General features: G+C 36.5%; 1 protein-coding gene across 1 annotated transcript in view; it reads right to left on the bottom strand.

The window, feature by feature from the left end:
- SLC27A2 (solute carrier family 27 member 2) overlaps positions 1-21,213 on the bottom strand; it is a 67,557-nt gene that overhangs the window by 14,237 nt on the left and 32,107 nt on the right. The window contains exons 4-5 of the mRNA XM_031955179.1: positions 18,935-19,059; positions 663-857 (exon numbers count right to left, since the gene is read on the bottom strand). Coding sequence (XP_031811039.1) covers positions 663-857; positions 18,935-19,059 — 320 coding nt within the window. The remainder of the gene's footprint in view (positions 1-662; positions 858-18,934; positions 19,060-21,213) is intronic.

Here is a 21,213-nt window from a genome sequence, read left to right as displayed (position 1 = left end):
CTACTCATAGACATAAATTTCACTAATGACCAGAAACAGAATTTCTGACTTGGTCCACTTCCAATCTGGTGGCTTTTTAGGTAGTCTGGTAGCCTTGGCTGATGGAGATTCACCACATGTGTGACATTTTACTGCAGATATTTAAATGGTTATTGTTCTGGGTAGCTCAGATTATCTGAGTTCAAGTGATCCACCAGCCTCAGCCTCCTCAGGAGCAGAGACTACAGGTCTAGTCACCACACTTGGCTTCCACTTGTTTTTTATTTAAAAAAAAAAAAAGAATGCATTATGATTGTCTAGTTCTATTAAGAAGCCCCCTGATATTTTTTATTGGTATTGCACTAAATGTAAATTAAATTGGGGAGTTATTGTCATTTCTACTATTTTATTTTGACCCATCCATGAACAATTTGTTTGCCCAGTTATTCAGGTCTTCCTTTATTTTGGACAGTAAAATTTTATAATTATCTTTAAAGAAGTCTTGAGTATTCCTAAATAAGTTAATGGCCAAATATTTGATAGTTTCTGTTATAAAATGGGTTTCTTTTTGCTTTCTTGATCTTTATTGCTAAAAAATAAGAAAGCAGATGTTAGGTTGGGTACTAATTCATATTCTATAACTTTACTAAATCCATTTTTTATCTCCATCATTTTTTTCTTACCTTCTGTAAAAAGTTTTCTCTCCCCACAGCACCAATCTTTCTTGGGTAATTAAAAAATCCTATATTTCCTTCAGTGGATGCATAGAATTCATAAATATGAATGTCTCCAAACCGCCGGATGAATTCCCTCCAAACATCTCCCCGCAAGCCATTACCAATTGCTAGTCTCACTCTGTGATCACGATCATTGGGTTTCTGTGGGAAGAAGAGGCAAGGGTTATGGAATAAATATATTTCAGGGGACAGAAAAAAATAACAGCATTCTATGTTAGTGATGACCTGAATTTGCCATGTGATCCTTTAATGCAGAGGTAGAGTGAGGTGAAATGAGAGATAAGGGATTTCAAATCCAGTCCACAAGGGAAAATCACCTGAATGCCTCTTAGAAGGGCAGTGAGTAACTTTACTGTTAGTTGAGGTGGCTAAGAAATAGAGTGATGAATCAGTGGATTAAATTTGATACACAAGACACAGCAGGCAATGACCATAGTAACTTAGTGTTTGATAAATCCCAAGACTACAGCTTAGAGATAAAAACTCACTATTGATAAAAACTGCTGGGAGTGAAAAACAATAGGAGACAAACTAGGTATAGACCAACATCTCAAATGATATATATCAAGAATAGGCCAAAATGGATGCACGATTTAGACATAAAGAGTGATACTATAAATAAATTAGAAGAGGAAGGATGAGTCTACTATTTAAGGAAAGGGAAAAATTCATGACCAAAGAAGAGATAAAAATAAAAGAGCATTACAAAATGCAAAATAGATAATATTGATTATATTAAATTAAAAAGCTTTTGTATAAACAAAACCAAAGCAACTAAGAGTAGAAAGAAAGCAGAAAGCTGGACAACAATCTTTACAAATGTCTCTGATAAAGTATTTCTCAAATACACAGAGAACTGAATCAAATTTATAAGAATACAAGCCATTCCCCAATTGATAAATGGCCAAAAGATATGAACAGTTTTCAGATGAAGAAATCAAAGCTATTAGAGGCATATGAAGAAGTGCTCTAAATCACTTTTGATTAGAGAAATGCAAATTAAAACAACTCTGAGATACCAACTCACACCTATTAGATTGGCCAATAAGATAAAAAAGAAAAGTGATAAATGTTGGAGAGGATAAAGGAAAATGGAATATCGATGTTTTAACTAAAACACTAACGTAATGGAACAATTAATAATTGGTGGAGTTGTGAACTGATTCAACCATTCTGGAGAGCAATTTAGAACTTTTTACCCAAAGGACATTTCTTGAGGAAAGTGGTATCTGAGTTGACTGATCCTCAAAGGATTTTGATATTCTAAGAGATAGGGGTGAGGAAGGAGAACAATTTAGCAATTAAGAGATCATGGGTAACCATTCTGGAGAGCAATCTGGACTTATGCCCAAAAAGTTATTAAACTGTGCATACCCTTTGATCCAGCAGTGCTGCTACTGGGTTTATACCCCAAAGAGATACTAAAGAAGGGAAAGGGACCTGTATGTGCCAAAATGTTTGTGTCTGCCCTGTTTGTAGTGGCTAGAAGCTGGAAAATGAATGGATGCCCATCAATTGGAGAATGGTTGAGTAAATTGTGGTATATGAATGTTATGGTATATTATTGTTCTGTAAGAAATGACCAACAGGATGGATACAGAGAGGCTTGAAGAAACTTACATGAACTGATGCTAAGTGAAATGAGCAGAACCAGGAGATCATTATATACTTCAGCAACGATACCGTATGAGGATGTATTCTGATGGAAGTGGATTTCTTCGACAAAGAGAAGATCTAACTAAGTTTCAATAGATCAATGATGGACAGAAGCAGCTACACCCAAAGAAAGAACACTGGGAAATAAATGTAAACTGTTTGCATTTTTGCTTTTCTTCTTGGGTTATTTTTACCTTCTGAATCCAATTCTTCCTGTGCAACAAGAGAACTGTTCAGTTCTACACACATATACTGTATCTAGGATATACTGTGACATATTTAACATGTATAGGACTGCTTGCCATCTGGGGGAGGAGGTGGAGGGAGGGAGGGGAAAATTCAGAACAGAAGTGAGTGCAAGGGATAATGTAAAAAAATTACCCAGGCATGGGTTCTGTCAATTAAAAATTAATTAATTATTATTATTATTATTATTATTTTTAAAGAGATCATGGGTAACTCTGCAGACAAACTCTGATTGAATTGTGGGGATGGAAGCCAGATTACAAATGAGAAGTGAGGGAAGGTTGAAATATTGGAAGCAATGAGTATAGAAAACTTCTTCCTAGAAGTCTGGCTTGTGAAAAGGTGGAGATATTTAGAATTGTAAAATGAGAAATGGTGAAATTCAGTAATGATTTTTCTATCTTCATGAATTTTTACATGCTATTCCTCATTACCAGAACATATTTCTGCCTTGACTCTATCTATTAAAATCTTTCAACGTCCATATCAAATGCTACCTGCTTCATAAAGCTGTTTTCTGTGATTTCTCCCATTTCAAAGTGACCTTCTCATAATTTTCTCAGATCATTTTATCTAGGTCTATCTTTTTTCATTTTTTTTTTATTTTTCTTGACTGATTATTGATGTCTCATTGAGTTATTCATTTCCATTTGTTCAGTACTGAATTTTAGTGAATTATTTTCTTCATTTACTTTTTTAAACTTCTTTTTGTATTTGTCCAATTGAGTTCTTAAATGAGTTGTTTTGTTCTATGGATTTTTTTTTTTTCCATTTCACAAATTCTGTTTTTCTGGGAGTTATTATCTTTTTCCATTTCTCAAATTCTGTTTCTTTTTCCATTTTATTAAATCTATCTTTTAATGAGTTATATGCCTTTTCCAAATCCTCTTGCAAAGTTTTCCTTTCCTTTCCCCATTTTTCTTCCAGCTCTCTTTTAAGATCCTTTTAAATTTCTTCAAGGAGAGCTTTGTGTGGGGACCAATTTATATCACCCTTTGGGGCTTCATCTGGAGACAATCTGCTTTTAGTCTCCTTAGGGTTTGAAATCTGTTCTTCTCTTTCACCATAAAAACTCTATGGTCAGAGTTCTCTTTTTCTTTATACTCATTTTTAAAAGAAGTTAGGGTCTGTTTTTAGGGCAGGGTAGGTTGTCCAAGCTTCCTGTACAAGTGGCTGGCTGCGCAGTGTCCAAGCTGACTCTCCTGGTGCTGGGTGGGCATGGCCAGATCCCATGAAATTCTGGCGTTTGGGGGTTCATTATTTATCTTTTGTATTTGTGTTGAATGTTTTCTAACTTCTTTGCTGATCTACTGGCTTGCAGCCAGGAAAGAGTGGCCAACACTGCTAGAGATTACTCCCTGTAGATTCTCCGCTGGGGGAGCCCGCACTGCCCTATGTCTGTGCTGTCTACACTGGCATCTGTGCTCAGCTGCTTGTACTAGGCTGCCTCCCTGCATAAAGGGACCTTTTCTGGTGATCTTCAAAATTATCTTCTGCTGGTAATTTGTTGCACTCCCAATATTCGTGGGTTCTGCCATCCAGAACTAATTCAGAGGCTGGATTTGTTAGTTAGTCTGAGGGTTGTAGGAGAAGATCAGAAAGAAGTGTGTATCTTTTCAACCATCTTGGCTCTGCTCCCTATCTGGATCCATCTTTTGCATATTCTACTGTGCATTATACTTACTTGTATATGATACATGCCCCTAATTGTAATGTAAATGTAAAATGTTATACATGTGGCATAGGCCACAATTCCCCAAACTAGAATATACTGTAATTAGGAAATGACTGACAAAATAAAAATACAATTGAACAGAGATAATGTTATCATGTGGATTTTCTAATTCAATATGCAGTCTACAGGTTTTTATATGAGTTTGATACCACTGGTATAAACCAGGGGAAGACACAGAGAAGAGGTGTACAGCAGGATGGGCCAGCATAGATAAGTTAAGAGATCTGCTTTGCTAATAAGGTCACCCAGCGACAGGAGCACATTTATATGCAATTCTTTAACATGTATAATTGATATCATATTGCTTGTCTTCTCAGTGGGTGGAGGAGTGGCTAGAGGGAAAAAATTCAGACTCAAATTTTTTTTTTAAACTAGAAATAAATAATAACTAGAAATTTTTAAAAAAGAGAAAAGAAATATATATGCAGCCCTTGAAATACACCAGCAGCACCTTGAAGGAAGACTCTGGGTTGCACTTCCAACTTCATATTCCTAATACCCTGTACAGGACCTAATACATAGTAGGTAATAAATATTTGTGGAATTGAATTGAAGGGCAAGTACAACATGGAAACCTTCTAGTGAAATCATCTTTTTTTCCCCAAAGGGCACAGTCCTACCCTACCACACTTTTAAGTTTCAGAATAGTCATCACTAGGACTCTGCAGCTAGCTCCTCTTAGCTTGGAGAAACTGAAGTATCAACTTGGACAATCAGTTAATCAACACTTATTAAACACTCACTATGTGCCAGGCATTATGCTGAGTGATGGGGACATAAAAAGGGGCAAAAAGGCTTCACAATTTCATGGAGGTGCCCTCAAAGAATTTACAATCTCATGGAAGGGGGCAAGGGAAGAAGGGGGGGAACAACATGCAAATGAACATATACAAAGTAAGCTATATACAGGATAAATGCTACTGAGTTGTGTGTGACTCTCCATTACTGCATCTGGAGTTTGTTTTGCAAAGACACTGAATGTTTTGCAGTTTTCTTCTCCAGTTCATTGTACAGATGGATAACTGAGGTAAACAGGGTTACGTGACTTATTACACAGTTAGTAAATATTTAAGGCTGGATTTGGACCCAGGGTTACTGCAGTTCAGGTGTTCTATTCATTTGCTACCTAGCAGTCCGTACAGGATAAATACAAACAAATCAGAGTGAAGGCATTAGAGTGAAAAGGGACTGGTAACACCTTTAAAAGTCAATAAAACATTTATTAAACTTGTACTGGGTGTCTGGGGCTCTGCTACTTCCTGGAACCAAGAGAAAAGCCGGAGACCATTGCCCTATGGGAGAAGTATTCAACTAGCAAGGAGTTAACTAAAAATAGAAGTAAAGACTATTAAAGCTACAAAGGACCTTAGAGATCAGCTAGTCCAACCTTTTCACTTTATGGAGAGGTGAAGTGACTTAAACCAAGGTCACCCAACTCATTAAAGGCAAAACTGATACAATATAACACTGCCCCAATGGAACAGAATGGGAAGAATGAGAGGAAGCCATCTCCCAGTTGCCTCCGGTGGCCTAGGAGGAATATGCTTTGTTATAAATAAGCTCTAAGAAAAGACTTCAATGCGAAAGGCTGAAAGGAGCATTTATGTTAACAAGTGTTTGTGTATGGTGAAGCAAGTTATAAAGGGGGAAAGTTTGTTTTTATTTTTTCTCTTGACATCAATCAACAACATTGATCAAATGTTTACCATGTTCCAGACATTTGGAAAACATGAGGCACACAAAGAAAGGTAAAAACACATGGTCTATCCAGCAGGATGAAAACAGAGGGGCTTGGAGAGACTTACATGAATTGATTTAAGTGAAATGAGCAGAACCAGGAGATCATTGTACACTTCAATAACAATACTATATGAGGACCAACTCTGATGGAAGTGACTATTTTTGGCAATGAGAGGATCCGGTTCAGATCCAATTGATCAGTGATGAACAGAACCAGCTACACCCAGAGAAAGAATGCTGGGAAATGAGTGTGGACTGCTTGAATTTTTGTTTTTCTTCCCAGGTTATTTTTACCTTTTTAAATCCAATTTTTCTTGTGCAACAAGAAAGCTGTATAGACATGTACACATATATTGTATTTTAGATATACTTTAACATGTTTAACATGTATGGGACTGCCTGCTATCTAGGGGAGGGGATTGAGGGAAGGAAGGGAAAAGTTGGAGCAGAAGGTTTTGCAAGGGTCAATGTTGAAAAATCACCCATGCATATGTTGTGTCAATAAAAAGCTATAATATAAAAAGACAACAACACATAGTCTGTGCCCTTAAGGAGCTTCATATTTTAATGCAATTAGCTATATATTACACAGTAGATTTGCAGCTTTATGAGCAATCACCCTTTTTAAAAAAAAATTACACTATGTTGTGGAAATGCTTGTTTTATTCCATAAATTAAAAATACAATAAGATTAAAAAAAATAACTAAATACTTAAAAAATACATATAGTGCCAGAGTGCTTACTGTCTTGGGGATGGGAGAGAAAAGAGAGGAAGGGAGGAAATCAATCTTATAAAAATGAATGTTGAAAACTACCTTTACAGATAATTGGAAAAAAAGAGAGAAAAAATAAACATATAGTGTATCTGGATGGTAATTTTAGAGGGGAGGGACTAGCAGAACATCCTCTTATTATTCACTCAATTAAACATTTAAGAGACTGCTTTGTACCTGGTGCTGAGTTAGATGCTAAAGATTTAGATTCTAAAATAAAAGAACTTTGCCCTCAAGGTGCTTATTTTCTTTGGGAGGAAAACAAGTACACAAAGAAATAAAAGTCAAATTTGTCCAAGATTACAAGTACTTTGCCTTCCCATCATAGGATCTGCTATACTTTAGTCTGCATTAAAATCACAGTTATTTCTTTTAGAAATACCTATATTTGAATCCTATTTTCTTAATTTTGACATGGAAGATATAGATTTTTGATTGGAGAAGAAAGGCAGTGGGGATGGGAAGGGTGGGAGGAGGTCACTTTGGCCAGAGGGAGCCACTGAACAACAGTGTCTAACTGAAAGAAAGGAGAAACTCTCATTATGGGGATCAGGAAGTAAGGCAACTTTTCAATCAATCAGTCAGTCAATAAATATTTATTTGGAGTGATATGAGGAATGGAAAAAAAATCCGATGTTGGCAAATGTAAGCTTAGGTGGGAACCAGGCATGGGAGAAGGGCACAAGCTACCCAGAAGTGGGCATCTGTACATATTTTTCACCTAGATTCTTAATCCTGTGTAAGCGTGTAAAATGATCCCTGTGTTACATGATGAAAACTGAGCCTGTGGTATTATGACTATAAGCTCTTGCTTACTCCTAACCGCAAGTAAGCTCTGCACCTGCAAGGTACTGCCTGCTTCCCACGCACCCAGAACACCTGCTCTAAATATTGCATCTTCTCATTTCTGTCTTTCGATGGAACTCTGTTTATGCAGGTTTCCCAGCTGAGGCAAGGACATTGCTAGGTCAGAAAGGATGCTGCCTGGAGTTTTTATCTTTCACCTGTAGGATTATTATTATTTTTTGGGGGGGGGGTAAGCCTGTCATCTGCAATTGTTATTATGTCTTCTTTTAAGTGTATTTTCTGAGATGGAAATTGGGATTTATTTAGATAGCCTTAGAAAAGCAGCAGAGTAGTAGACAGAAAGTCAAGAAAGACTGAAGATATGAAAGATGAGAAAAGGAAGAAGGAAGAAAAGATAGAATGAAATAGGAAAGAAGTAAATAAAAAAGAAAAAATAGAGAAGAAAAAAGAAGCCATTTTCAGAGTGTAATCCTGACAACTTCTAAGTCCAACAGGAAACTATAAGGCTATAAGTTGCCAAGAAGTTGTTGGAAGCTCTATTGGCAGAGGCAATTTCCTTACCAAAAATTCCCTATAATATATAATATAATGTAATATAAGGAGAAGTTTGGTTTAATTCCCTCCTTCCCCACTAAACAAAACAAAACATTTGATTAATCAACAACCTTTCACCTAACAAATTTGGTATCAATATGTACCAAGAGCTTTTGGTAGTTCTAATGGAGGCATTTGATAACATAAGCACGAATCAGTTCCAAAAGAGAACAGGTCAGATTGCCTATGGATGCTACTTCTTCTTTGGGACTGTGAGAATCCAGAAAACTCAACTGCAGAAAGGCATTCAGGGAAGATGGTGGAATAGGTCAGAAATTCCGGTTTCCTCCCAATTTCTTTCACAAACAGAACACTGCCACAAAATGGATGTAGAGCAGCAAAAATAAAGGGACAAAGCAACTGTCCTCCTCAGACAACTTGAGAGGACCTCAGGAAAGATAGGACCTCCAGAACTGAAGTTTGGCCAGAGTGAAATGAAAACACCTAAGACTTTCTGTTTTCCTGACTGCTTCTAGTATGGCACTTTCCCACCAAAATTATGCCCAAAGGACCAATCTTAGGCTTACATAAAGACAGAGCTGAAGGGCCCTTAAAAGTCATTTTAACCCCTCTCATTTTAGAGATGAGGAAACAGACCCAGAGAGTTAAGGTGATTTACCTAAGATAACAAAGGCATTAAGTAACCTTAGATTTGAAATCTTCCAAATCAACTTCATATGTTCTAGTTACACATAATAACAGATGGCATTTATAGAGTTCTTTAAGATTTTTAAAGCACTTTATCATTTGATGATGAATTAATCCCTCATTTAGTCTTCTCAGTAACCCCTTGAGATGAGAGTTATAGGCATTAATTTCCTTATCTTACAGATGAGGCCCAAAGGGGTAGTCACTTGCTAAGATCACTTGACTATTAAAGTGTCAGAACTGAGATTTGAACTCATTGCCTTTGAATTTCAAATTCAGACCCCATTACACTAAAACATAATCACATAGCAAGTGAGTGGGAGAGGCAGGATTCAAACAGGTTTTTTCTGACTTTCAATCTTCTGGCAGCAGTAAAATGAAGCTACTTTGACAAATGTTTGACAACAAGATTTTGACATTTTCCTGTTTCCTTAGTTAGAATATAACCTTGAAGATGGAGATTCACCGTTTAATTTTGTATTTCTAGCACCTTTCATAGTGCTTGTCCTATAACAGGTGCTTAATAAATGTTTGTTAATTGGATAATTGCCTAGTTGTGAAGTTAACTTGATTATGAAGTTGTTTTACTTCCATTTCTATAACAGGTTCTCATCTACAGTTATAGCATCTGCCTAATTTTTTTCTTGTAATAAGTTTTTTAAAAAAAATCTTTATTGCTAAGCTAATTTGTGCTATAGAAAATCAAGGAAGAGGGGAGTGGAAACTTTGGAGAAAACCGATTGCTAACATACAAAATAAATTTTTGGAAGGTATCAGGTTAATGTCCTGCCATTTGCCACTGCAACTTTCCCTCATTCTCCCTTATTCTACATATCTAACCCACTGTCAAATCTCCACAAAATCTTTTGCATTTGACTAATTACACCTTAATTCAGGCCATCATTACCTCTAACTTAACTTACTGGAATGGTTTATAATGCAATAGAAGAAGTGTTAGCCCTGAAATCAGGAAGACAGACCTGAATTCTAGTCCAATTTCAGACACTTACAAGCTATGTGATCCCATATCTATCATATAACCTAAATCAATTTCCTCACTGTAAAAATGGAGATAAAAATATCAATTAACTTCCATAACTGTTGTGAGGACCAAATGAAATGATAATTGTAAACTTCTTAGCACAGTGCCTGGCACAAAATGAGAACCATAAAAATGTTTAGCTAACCTTCCTTCTCCTCCTCCTCCAGTTCCCTTTCCTCTCTGCCCCCCCTTCCCCCTTTTCCCTCCTTATTGGTCAGACTGGCTCTAATTTTTCACTCCAGGGCATCCAAGCACAATGCTGCTACAGTAATTTTCCTTAAGCAGAGATTTAGCCATGTGACTCTCCTACTCAACAAATTCCATCTGTTTCCTATTTCTTCTATTATCAGATATAAACTCCTCTATCTTTTAAGCCCTTTGTAAGAGCAACTAGGTAGTACAACAAATAGAGTACTGACCCTGCAGTCAGGAAGACCTGAGTTCAAATCCAAATTCAGACCTTGGGCAAATTACTTAAACCTAATTAAAAAAAAAAAAACAAAAACCAAAACAACTTTTGTTACTTAGCTCCAGTCTATCTCTCTAGTCTTAATGGGAATGACTCTTCCTCTAGCACTTGGAAATCCAGTGAAACTGGCCCTCCCACATGGAACATTCTATCTCCTGTCTTTGTGCTCCTGGTCATCCCACTTGTCTGGAATGCACTTCCCCCTGGCTTTTGTTATTTTAGATAAATCACTTCAACTTTTTAGCTCTGCTTCCTCATCTCTAAAAAAAGGGGATTAAATTAGATGACTTCTAAGGTCTCTTCAGCTCTGTTTTTGTATGAGCCTGAGATTGGTCAGAATAATCCTTTGGGCATAACTTTGGTGGAAAAGTATTCTTCCTTCCTTTGTGGATGTAGCTAAAGCAACAATTTCAACATGAGGTATTTCTTGATCACTCCATCTGTTAGAGCCCCCTCTCCCAAAATATTCTGCACTGGGATTATTGTATTCATTCACTTTATAACTGAATATATGTACATCCATAAATCCATATATTTGTCTTTTTCCTCATTAGAATGCAATCCCTTTATTTCATTTCATAGTGTCCCCAGTATTATGCCTAAGCATGTAATAGTTCCCTTAATGTGTGACTATTGATTGACTGGGGACCAAGCTTTTCTCTGTTTACTGAATTTTCTGTTTTATACTCAAGGGTCATATTAAAGAGAAGGCAGATTCAGAATGAGCTCAAAGCAAACTTACTATTAAATGGTGTTGCTTCTATTTTATTTCCCTCTTTAAATGTAGCAAAGCTGCTTGAGCTCAAATGTTGATGGCAAACATTTAACAAAATAAAAATATAACATAATAGAGATAATGTTATCTATTTTCTAAGTCAATAAGCAGTGCAGGGAGCTATTTGAATTTTACTTCACTGTGTGAGTATGTGAATATGGGTAGATCTAGAACTGGCTTCTGACAATGACAGAGTGTTAAGAGGCTCATAATTTGAAGCAATTAAAAAAAACCCTTCTAATTGGCTATTGAGCCAGAAGAGGGGATAATTCAGTAGAACCATTTAAAAGAGAAGACAACTTCTGGCTGAACTCTCTTGGCTATGGTAACCTCATGGCCACTCCCAATGTAGAATTGAGCAATGTGGACTCAATCAGGAAAGTCTGCACAGGGGAGTTCTGTTCAACTCTACCCTTCTAGTATTTGTTTTCTCCTAATTTTAGGCAGACAAATATCCCAAGACTTATAGATACTTGTAAATTTTGAGTTCGAAAAATTTCAGAGAACTTTAGAGGCCTTTGAGTCAAAGGCTACAACATCTCAGGAGAAGCTTTAACACAGAAGAAATCCATAAAAAATTAGACTGAATTAAGAATGGAAGCCTCTTATATTTGTGATTCATAAAATTACCATAATTAGGAGAGGGTCAAAGGAAAGCTTCTTAGATGATTGTAAGGGATCAAAGGTAAGAGTAGAAGAGGTCACCAATTTCTCAATAGACAGAGTAAAGGCACAGAGAGTTGGGGGATTATGCAACAGACTTTTCAGGTGTAAAGCAAAAAAGGAAAGGAAAGGAAAGCTAGGTGGTATAGAGAATAGCATGCTGGGCCTAGAGTAAGGAAGACTCCTTTTCCTAATTCAAATTTGGTCTGAGACCCTGAATGTGGACAAATCACTTAACCCCATTTATCTTAGTTTTCTTAGCTGCAAAATGAGCTGGTGAAGGCAATGAGAAACCACTCCAGTATCTTTGCCAAGAAAACCCCCAATAAAATTATGAAAAGTCAGACATGACAGAAAAACTGAACAAGGTTATGCTACTAAATGCTGGAATGAGATCACATAAGAGATTTTGGAAGAATGATTCTCACAATAGATGGGAGGTTTGACTAGATCCCAGCTTCTTAAACTAAAGTTTTCGATCCCATATGGGATCTCGTCTCTGAATTGGGGGGGGGGTGCCACAAAATTATGGTTTATTGTCAGTAAATATTTGCTTTCTATACCTATTTTATAAACCTACCCAGGGTCACATAAAAATTTCTAGGGTGAAAAGGAATAATGAGCAGAAAAGGTTTAAGAAGTTGTGTACCAGACCAAAGGTCTCAAACTCAAATAGACATATTTGAATTAATCTAATCACTTCCACCTACACATCTTTTCTTTCACAAAGATTTATTAATCTGATTATATGTTTGTCTGAGCAAAGGAATAAAGTAATGCATATTATTATTTGGAGGAGGAAGGAATGGTGTTAAACAGAGGTCTGGATTTGACATCCTATTAAACTAGATAATCTTTAGGTCTTTATCAACTCTAAAATTCTGAAACCTGGATTCCCTATTTGCATGAGAATTATGATCTAGTGCAGGGGTCCTCAAACTTTTAAAATAGGGGGCCAGTTCACTGTTCCTCAGACTGTTGGAGGGCCGGATTATAGTAAAAACAAAAACTTTGTTTTGTGGTCCTTTAAATAAATAAACTTCATTTAATAATTCATAATATTTCATATTCATAATAATTCATAAATAAACATCCCCCTGGGTGAGGGGGATAAACGCCCTCAGCTGCTGCATCTTCCCCGTGGGCCATAGTTTGAGGACCCCTAATACTAGTGGCTATCTAATTTTTAAAATGCTCTTCTGGGATTTTGATCAAAACCCATAATATTCTAAGCTTTCTTGTGAGAAGCTAAAGGCCCTATACTAAAACCAGTAAAAGGCAAAGAAAATCTCTTCTCAGGCTGGTATATTTTCGCCATCTCTGCATCTAGATAGTTAGATAGATTGATAGTAAGACAGAGTGCTTATTAAGATTTATTATGTTCAAGTACTGGAGATTTGCCTACAAGAAAGGAAGATGATTCTTTCCTTAAGAAATTTACATTCTAAGGCAGGAAGCCAACCTGTATCTATTTCTGGGACAGTCATTCTGGGGCGGTGGCTGTCAGGGGATTTGACCATTTAATTACTGGAATTGTCCTAAAGACATAAACTATCAGTTCTTTTGTCCTAATTTTTCAGAAGGCTTGAGATGCAACACACTAATAAGGTTTGGGTAGTGCCTGGAGATAGCTAAGCATAAACAAGTTTATTATCCTGAAGTATAAAGGGAGCACCCATTAGAACTAATATGAACAACATAGACTCTCCCCTGAGACTGGTAGCTGACAGGCTAGTGCGTTAAGGGTAGAGATAAAAAGATCAACAGATGGGGACCATATGGGCTACTGTATTTTAATCAAGAAAAATATGACCTTGTAGCCCAACTAAGATGCTAATGTGAAAGAAAATCAATCATGAAGTAAACAGACACTGAGAGGCTGGAGTCTTTTTCACCAAGGATGCCAAGGCAGTTACTGGAATGATTCCTGGCAAACCTGCTGAACAATCAGGATGAAATAACTTGTATTTTTACATCTTTACAATATTCATTGATTTGGTGGTCCAACATCATTTTTCTTTCAAAAGGACTTAACCTAATCACCTGCTTCTTGTTCACAGCTTGGAGTGAGAAAGACCTGAGTTCAAAAAGAGTTTCAGATAGACATTTACTAGCTATGAGTCCCTGGATTTGTTGGATAAAGTGCTAAGCCCCAAGTCCTGAGTTCAAATTCAGCCTCAGACACTTACTAGCTATGTAATCCTGGGCAAGTCACTTACTTTCTGTTTGCCTCAGTTTCTTCATCTGTAAAACAGGGACAATAATAGCACCTACTTCCCAGGGCTGTTTTAAGAACTAAATAAAAATTGTAATTGGAAAGCACTTAGCACAATGCTTGGTACATTGTAAACACTACAAAAATGTTAGCTAGTATTATTATTACTTAGTCTAAACTGGCTCATAGAGGAGCATGACTTTGCTGAGGAAAGAGTCTGAATATGGAATCATAGGATGTGAATTTGAATATTGGTCCTGTTGCAACTCCCTATAGGACCTATATGATGTTAGGTCTTCCTGGCCCAAGTTTCCTTATTTGTACAATATGAGAATTTCACTAGAAATCTATAAGGTTCATTGCAGAAATCTACAAGCTTATTATAGTCTTTTGCTTGTTGACAGAATAAATAAATCAAGCCTTGAACTGACTACAAATCACAACCAGAGCAGAAACAGCTATGTTCAATGAACCCAGGAAGGGTTTTCAAGGGCTAAGCTTTTCCAAATCTTGAAAATTGAAATTTCAATTTGGATCAAGCAGTTCATCTGTAACCAAGATGACTCAGTAATGTTTCTTGGGAAGAGTTGTATATTCAGGGGAATGCTGTTTTCTCCATTCTTTCTTTTCTTCTTCCATTCTCATATCAATCAATCATTCAACATTTATTAAGCATCTATATCATTTTGGTGCTTTCTTATTTCACTCTTTGCCAGTTAAAAGTATCCATCATAAAATTTATAAATCTACCCAAAGTGTAGCTTTAATTTGATATGGTCTTCATGACAAATCACTTCTAGTGTTTTAACTATCCATTGGTGAGCTTGTCAGCATTACTACTAGCTGTGACAAGAATTCTCAACCTTTTTTCCTATCATGGATCTCTGGTCAAACTTAGGGACCTCTTCTTGGAATAAATTAGTGAAAACAAAAATGCATATTTCCCTCTACCCTAGTTCATGGAATCTTTGAAATCTGTCCATATTAAGAACTGGAGAATGAAGACCTCAAGTCCGGATTGGATAGAAGATCAAGATTCCAGTGCTTTTTTGGAATCAATTTTCATCCTGTTAGGAACTCCAATGATAATGCCAATTCTGAATAAAGGGATATGTATATAGAAATGAGAGAGACAGATAGATATACAGACAGAGACAGCGAAAAGAGAGCATATACTGTCAAATCATTTCCTTGTATAGTCACATTTTACCAAATGTCAGCCATTAGTTAGTTTTGTGAACTCATGATTGGTGAAACAACAATAAAGGGGAGAGTTAATTCCAAAAAAACAATATTATGGATGTGAAATATATTCCTAAGCCAAAAATTTTAATTATAAGAGTTTAACAAGATGAAATAAAGCCAATTCTGCCTGCCAAGGAAAGGGAAAGAAAGGAATAGAAGCTGTATTCAGCATGAGGCAATTTCTTCTTGTCTTGGTCTGATTTCTGAAATCCAGGTAGATAGATAAATATTTATCAAATTTTCACTGTGTCCTCATTATAGTGCTATATTAACAAATATAAATAAGCAAGACAGTTCCTGCCCTCAAGAAGATTACATTATAATGGGGGTGTTAACTCATACTTTCTTATCTCCACAAATAAAAGGTTCCTTGGGGGCTAGTCAGGGTTGACAATAATTATGGAATGAAATGGCAATGGGCTGAGATTTCACACCCAATTTGGGTTATAATATATCTACAATATAAGTGCAAAACAACCTCAGTTGGAACAACATTATGTGGGGTATCTTTGCATTGAATAATACAACTTATTCATGTCATTCACATTAGTCAGGTTCTAAAAAGTCCCTATAAACACCAAATTAGCAAATATTGAAACACTGATCCTAGGAGAAATATAGCTTCCTGCAAGCCTCTGGTCACAACATTTATTTTTAATACTTTCTCATATATAAGATTGGTGAATTTCCTCTTTCTTTTTCAGAATGCACCATACTGTTTCATTAACAGCACTATAACTCATGCCTTAATGAAACCTCTTTAACACTTATTTTCTCTATAAGGCATATCACAGCCTTCTTATACATAGGAAAACTACACAGCACTTCAGCACTATGCTTTGTAGTCATTTTAAACAGCAGAAATTAACAAAAAGAGGACAAAAATGCAAAAAACATGATATTAGATAGATTGCAAACAAAACAAATATTTGATTACAGTATAAGAACTGAAACAAGAGGGCCAAGAGTTTTCGAATTTAACCTCAATTGGAAACATGAGGTTAGGAGACTTAAGTTTTTCCTTGCTTTGAACAGGTATGCAAATGATTTCAAAAGTAGGCACTGATTTTGGGGTTACAAAAAAATAGTAGATAGACTCACAAACATAGAATCTATGAGTAATGAAGGTTGACTTTGTCAGTTTTATAAAGAGCTTTAAGGTTTGGCCAATGCTTTACATATGTTAACTCATAATATATGCTATTATTATCCCCACTTTAAAAATAAGAAAACTGAAGACTTAGAGATCATTTAAGCGACTTGTCCAGTGTCTCACTGCTAGTATTTGAGGAAAAATTCAAATGAAAGTTCTCCTCTACCCTATCTTAGCCATTGTGTCACATGGTTGCCACTTATTTAGCAAACATATCCTTGGAGAGGCTGATAGAGCTCAATCAATCTACATTTTTCTTTTCTCAGGACAAATCTATTCCTCCCATCCTCATACCCTAACCTCCCTAAAAGGATTTAATTTTCGAGAAAGTTTTTTTTTAACCCCAAGAAAATATAAAAGGGTTACTCCTTCACCTAAGAATTTTCAATTGCTTCCCAACGTTTGTTTCTAGAGTTTATCAGATCCTGGGCCTGGCATTAAATGTCCTCCATCTGGTCTGATCTACAATTTTAATTTTATTTCTCTATTCCCCAAAGAAAATTTTTTATTATAACCAACGTTCTATTCACTATCTTGTTTATCTTTTTGGTTTTGAACTTTCTTTTCTATTCATCCAACATAGATTTGTTTAAGTACCAGCTCCTCTATAAAAGCCTTTGGGACTAAGCTAGATCACAGTGATGCTACCTAAAGCATCTTTTACCTAAAGGACCCTAAGATCAAAGATTTGGAACTGGAATAGAGGTCACAGAGTCTAATACCTTAATAATGAAGCTCAGAAAGTTTAAGTGATTTTTGCCTAAGGTCACACAGCTAGATAGCAAGTGCCCAAGATGGGATTCACACCCACATTTTTCTGATTTCAAATCCAGTGCTCAATCCACTATGCTACTTTATATTCTATGCTCCCATAATATTATAAAGTCCTGGACAAGAAACTGAAGACCATATAAGTACAGGTGTTTTTTTTTTTTTTTAATCACTTCTACTGATCAAAAGCAAGGACTATAGAAGAGAAAGGCAGACATGGCCAGTAAAGGCAGCTAAGAAATTGCTTTCTAAGAATTGGAGTTTGATTTTTGCATCATAGTTTATAAGATAGGAATGATGGAATCCTAGCAAAATTTACTACAATGAGATTTTAAAAGGATAAATATAAAATCTCAAGGGCAACTAGATGACACAGTAGCTAGAGTGGGGCCTGGAGTCAGGGAGAATCATTTTTGTGAGTTCAAAACTGACTTCAGACACATACTAGGTTTGTGACCCTGGGCAAATCATTTAACTCTGCTCGCCTCAGTTTCCTCATCTGTACAATGAGCTGGAGAAGTAAATGGCAAATCACTTTAGGATCTTTGCCAAGAAAAACTCAAACAGGTCATTCATGATTGAAATGACTGAACAACAACAATGATTAATCACATACCACCTTATATTGCTTTTTCAGCAATACATGTTACATCTCCATTAGAGGATAAACTCCTTAATGGTAGTTATTCTGTGTCCCTATCTACTCCACAGCACTTAGTCCAGTGCCTTGTTCACAGGAGACAATAGATATTGATTGCTTTATTTGGTCCTTTAAAATATGTATGCAAACAACCACTTTATAAGGTTGTTGTTTGTCCTTCATTCTCAAAGAGACCAATGGCATCACAGGGTGATGTCTTAACTTGCAAGCGGACTGGATTTAAAAGTGAGGCAGAGCTGGGCAACATCATCAGCCTCCCTGTTTCCTCCAGAGTCAATGGAATGCAGTTGCAAGACACGAGTCAAGATGACTGGTGATGATGGTTCAGGATGCAGTGGATGACCTAAGCTTTTCTAAATTAAGGTCTTTTCTGGGTCTCACTTTGCCCATTCAAGGACTAAGTTTTGAGACAAAAGATGGCCCAATGGTATCGTAATAAATGAGAGTCGTACAAAGTGCTACAGAAATCCAGCTTAACTCTGGCTCACGGGATTAGAGGAGGTTTTATGAAAGAAATAAACTGGATCTAAAGAATGGGAGGAATATTGTAGGCAGTGATGGCTCAAGGATGGCCCCTTTCAGGTGAAGAAAATGGCATGAGCAAAGACTGAGATGTGGGGAGGGGAAAGGTTCACCTGGGGGAGGATTGAATGATTAGCGTCCTGAAAGGGAAAAGAAAGTATCCTGAGAAAGTTGTTACAGAATCCCTGAATCTAACCTTCTCTGTTATGTTCATCTAGTAATATGGGCCTAGTGTGAGCAACTTATATATGTTCATTATTGCCCTCATCCAATTGTAGCTCCTAAAATTATGGCTCCCTTGCTGAGGAACATCAGCCAATAAATTGGAAATTCTGTTGGCTCAGACATTAAAAAAAAGATTTTGTAAATGAAAAAAGGCAAAGCTAATTTTAGCCTAAGTTATTAATGTATATAAGAACCTTCTGACATACAATATAATATAATATGATGGACTTTCAAGCCATATCAGGGTGTGTCAACATTTTGGCCTGTGTGGGTTTACCTCGGGCATGTTGCACAAATACCGCAGCAGCTCACCAATGTACTGTATGACTGTCACTTTGTATTTTCTGCAGTCTTCCCAAAAGTGGCTGGCTGAAAATTTGGTCCGCAGAGCTAAAGTAGCACCTATAAATCACAGAAAAGATGAAGAATTGTCACATAAGAGAGCAGTAAAGAAGCCCAAAGGTGGTTTAGTGCATTCTTTCCAATTAAAATGTTTATTATTTTCTTTGATGAGTGAAAATTCAAATATTAGCATCTTTCTACATCTATTTATTATGGTACAACTGGAATCTTAGAGAAAAAGATGATGTTTAGAAATACATTACTGTTTATTGTTTGATCTTTCTTCTTTTTGATACATAAAATTCCAAGGCCTGAAGACAGGATCTTTATAAAAAGATCTCTATTAAAGTTTTGCTATGGACCCTCATCATGATATAGAGCAAAGCTTCTTAAACTGTGGAGCCAAAAATAATTAAAAATAAAACACATAATGAATCTGAGGTGTTTCTGGCAGTACTTGCCCATTTTCACTGCAGCCTTGATTTTACTATTTTATTTTTTTGGGGGTGGTGATGAGGCAATTGGGGTTAAGTGATTTGCCCAGGGTCACACAAGTATTAAACATATAAAGTCAAATTTGAACTCAAGGTATCCTGACTCCAGGCTGGTGCTCTATCCACTGTACCAACTAACTGCCTCTATCCTTGGTTCTGAACACCCAACATGTACATTTGCACTATGCATGCATTGAATGCTGCCAGAAACATTTTGACTCAGATTGAGGTAGGGTCATGTAAAAATTTCTTGAGCAAAAAGAGTTTGAGGTGCACTCACTATTCTTCTTTTCTCAAATCTGAACCAAAGTTTTTTTGGTGGCAATCATGCAAGCACAATGCAAATGGCTGTTGTGTGTTGTGTTTTCACTCCCGAGGCTGCAGTGAAGTTGCACAATGCAACATGGGCAAGTGCTGCCAGAAACACCTTGATTGATTATGTGTTTGATTTCAAATTAATTTTTGGTTGTTGCATTCAGTAACCTTTTATTGTTGCCAAATTTTTCGCAACCTTCACATTCAGTTAGAGGATAGGCTTGGGGAATTGGGGAAGAGTAGGAATAGTCTTTCAGTTGAAACTTTTTTCCTTGACAGACAGAAAGCAAGATAATAAATCTTTACTCATTTTAGTGTAACCATTTGAAAAGGACTTGTGACTATGAAAAAACCATGGTACCTAAATGAGAGAATAAATGTAAAGTGCTTTCCAACTCTTTAAGTACTATATAACAACACATTAATTAACTCTTTAAGGTTTGTTATAGCGGCCCATTAGAACTCCACAATAAGCCAGTGAGAAAATTATGGCAGGTGGTGTTTTCTCAATTTTTCAAACAAGGAAACAAGTAGAAAATGATATGATGATCTGCCAATTACTTGGCTAGCAAGTCTAAGAGGTAGAATGTATACAGTTCTTCATTCCAAATCCTGCTCTCTACCCAAATACTTGGGAAGACAAGTTGAACAACCACCTTTAATGTGGTGACTACTTAGCAGCAGATAGGAATAAGAAATCTGTTCTCCAAAGTCATCCCCGAGCACAGCTTTCTTGATATCAGGAGCCCTGAAAGCATGGCTCATTTTGAGTAAGGTCAATGATGACAAATTAGGAAAATGTGCATGAAGCCAGATTGTAAACTCATTGAGGGCAGGACCTGTCCTCTGCCTTTTTTTGTATTCCCTGTACTTAGCCAGTGGTTGGTACATAGAAGGTGCTCCATATAAATGTAACAGGATTTCTGAAACTCAAAAGTTGCAACTTTCTGTAACAACCTCTGAACCAAGGTACCAGAAAGTAGTGCTGCTTTATTTTAATTTGGGGAGAAGGGTTAGGTAAGGGAGGGAGATGTGCTGATTTCTCTACCTGTCCCAGAAATCTTTTTATTGGTATAGCCTTATCATCCTGTAAAATCTCATGATTCCCCTCTGACTCTCTGATTGGAAGGGGAGGCCATAAACTCCAAATCTTTCAGGAGAGAGCTCAGCTCACACATCTCATTTCTCATCTGGCAATAGTTCTTTGGACTTCTTTGACTGACTTTTCCACTATACCCTGCAGGTACATTCTCTTTCCTCTCCTCACATTCTTCAGAATTCTATTTTTTATTTTTTTTTATTTTGGTGTTTTGTTCTCCCCTCTCAAATAGCTCCCTGAGAGCTTGATTAAAAAGAAGGGCTGATGATGATTTTCATATTAAAGGACGTAGCTCCACATATTGCA

The sequence above is a fragment of the Sarcophilus harrisii genome, chromosome 2, assembly GCF_902635505.1.
Source record: "Sarcophilus harrisii chromosome 2, mSarHar1.11, whole genome shotgun sequence".
Lineage (NCBI taxonomy): Eukaryota > Metazoa > Chordata > Mammalia > Dasyuromorphia > Dasyuridae > Sarcophilus > Sarcophilus harrisii.
The sequence above is the reverse complement of the archived record's forward strand: the minus strand, read 5'-3'. Positions and strand labels throughout refer to the sequence as shown.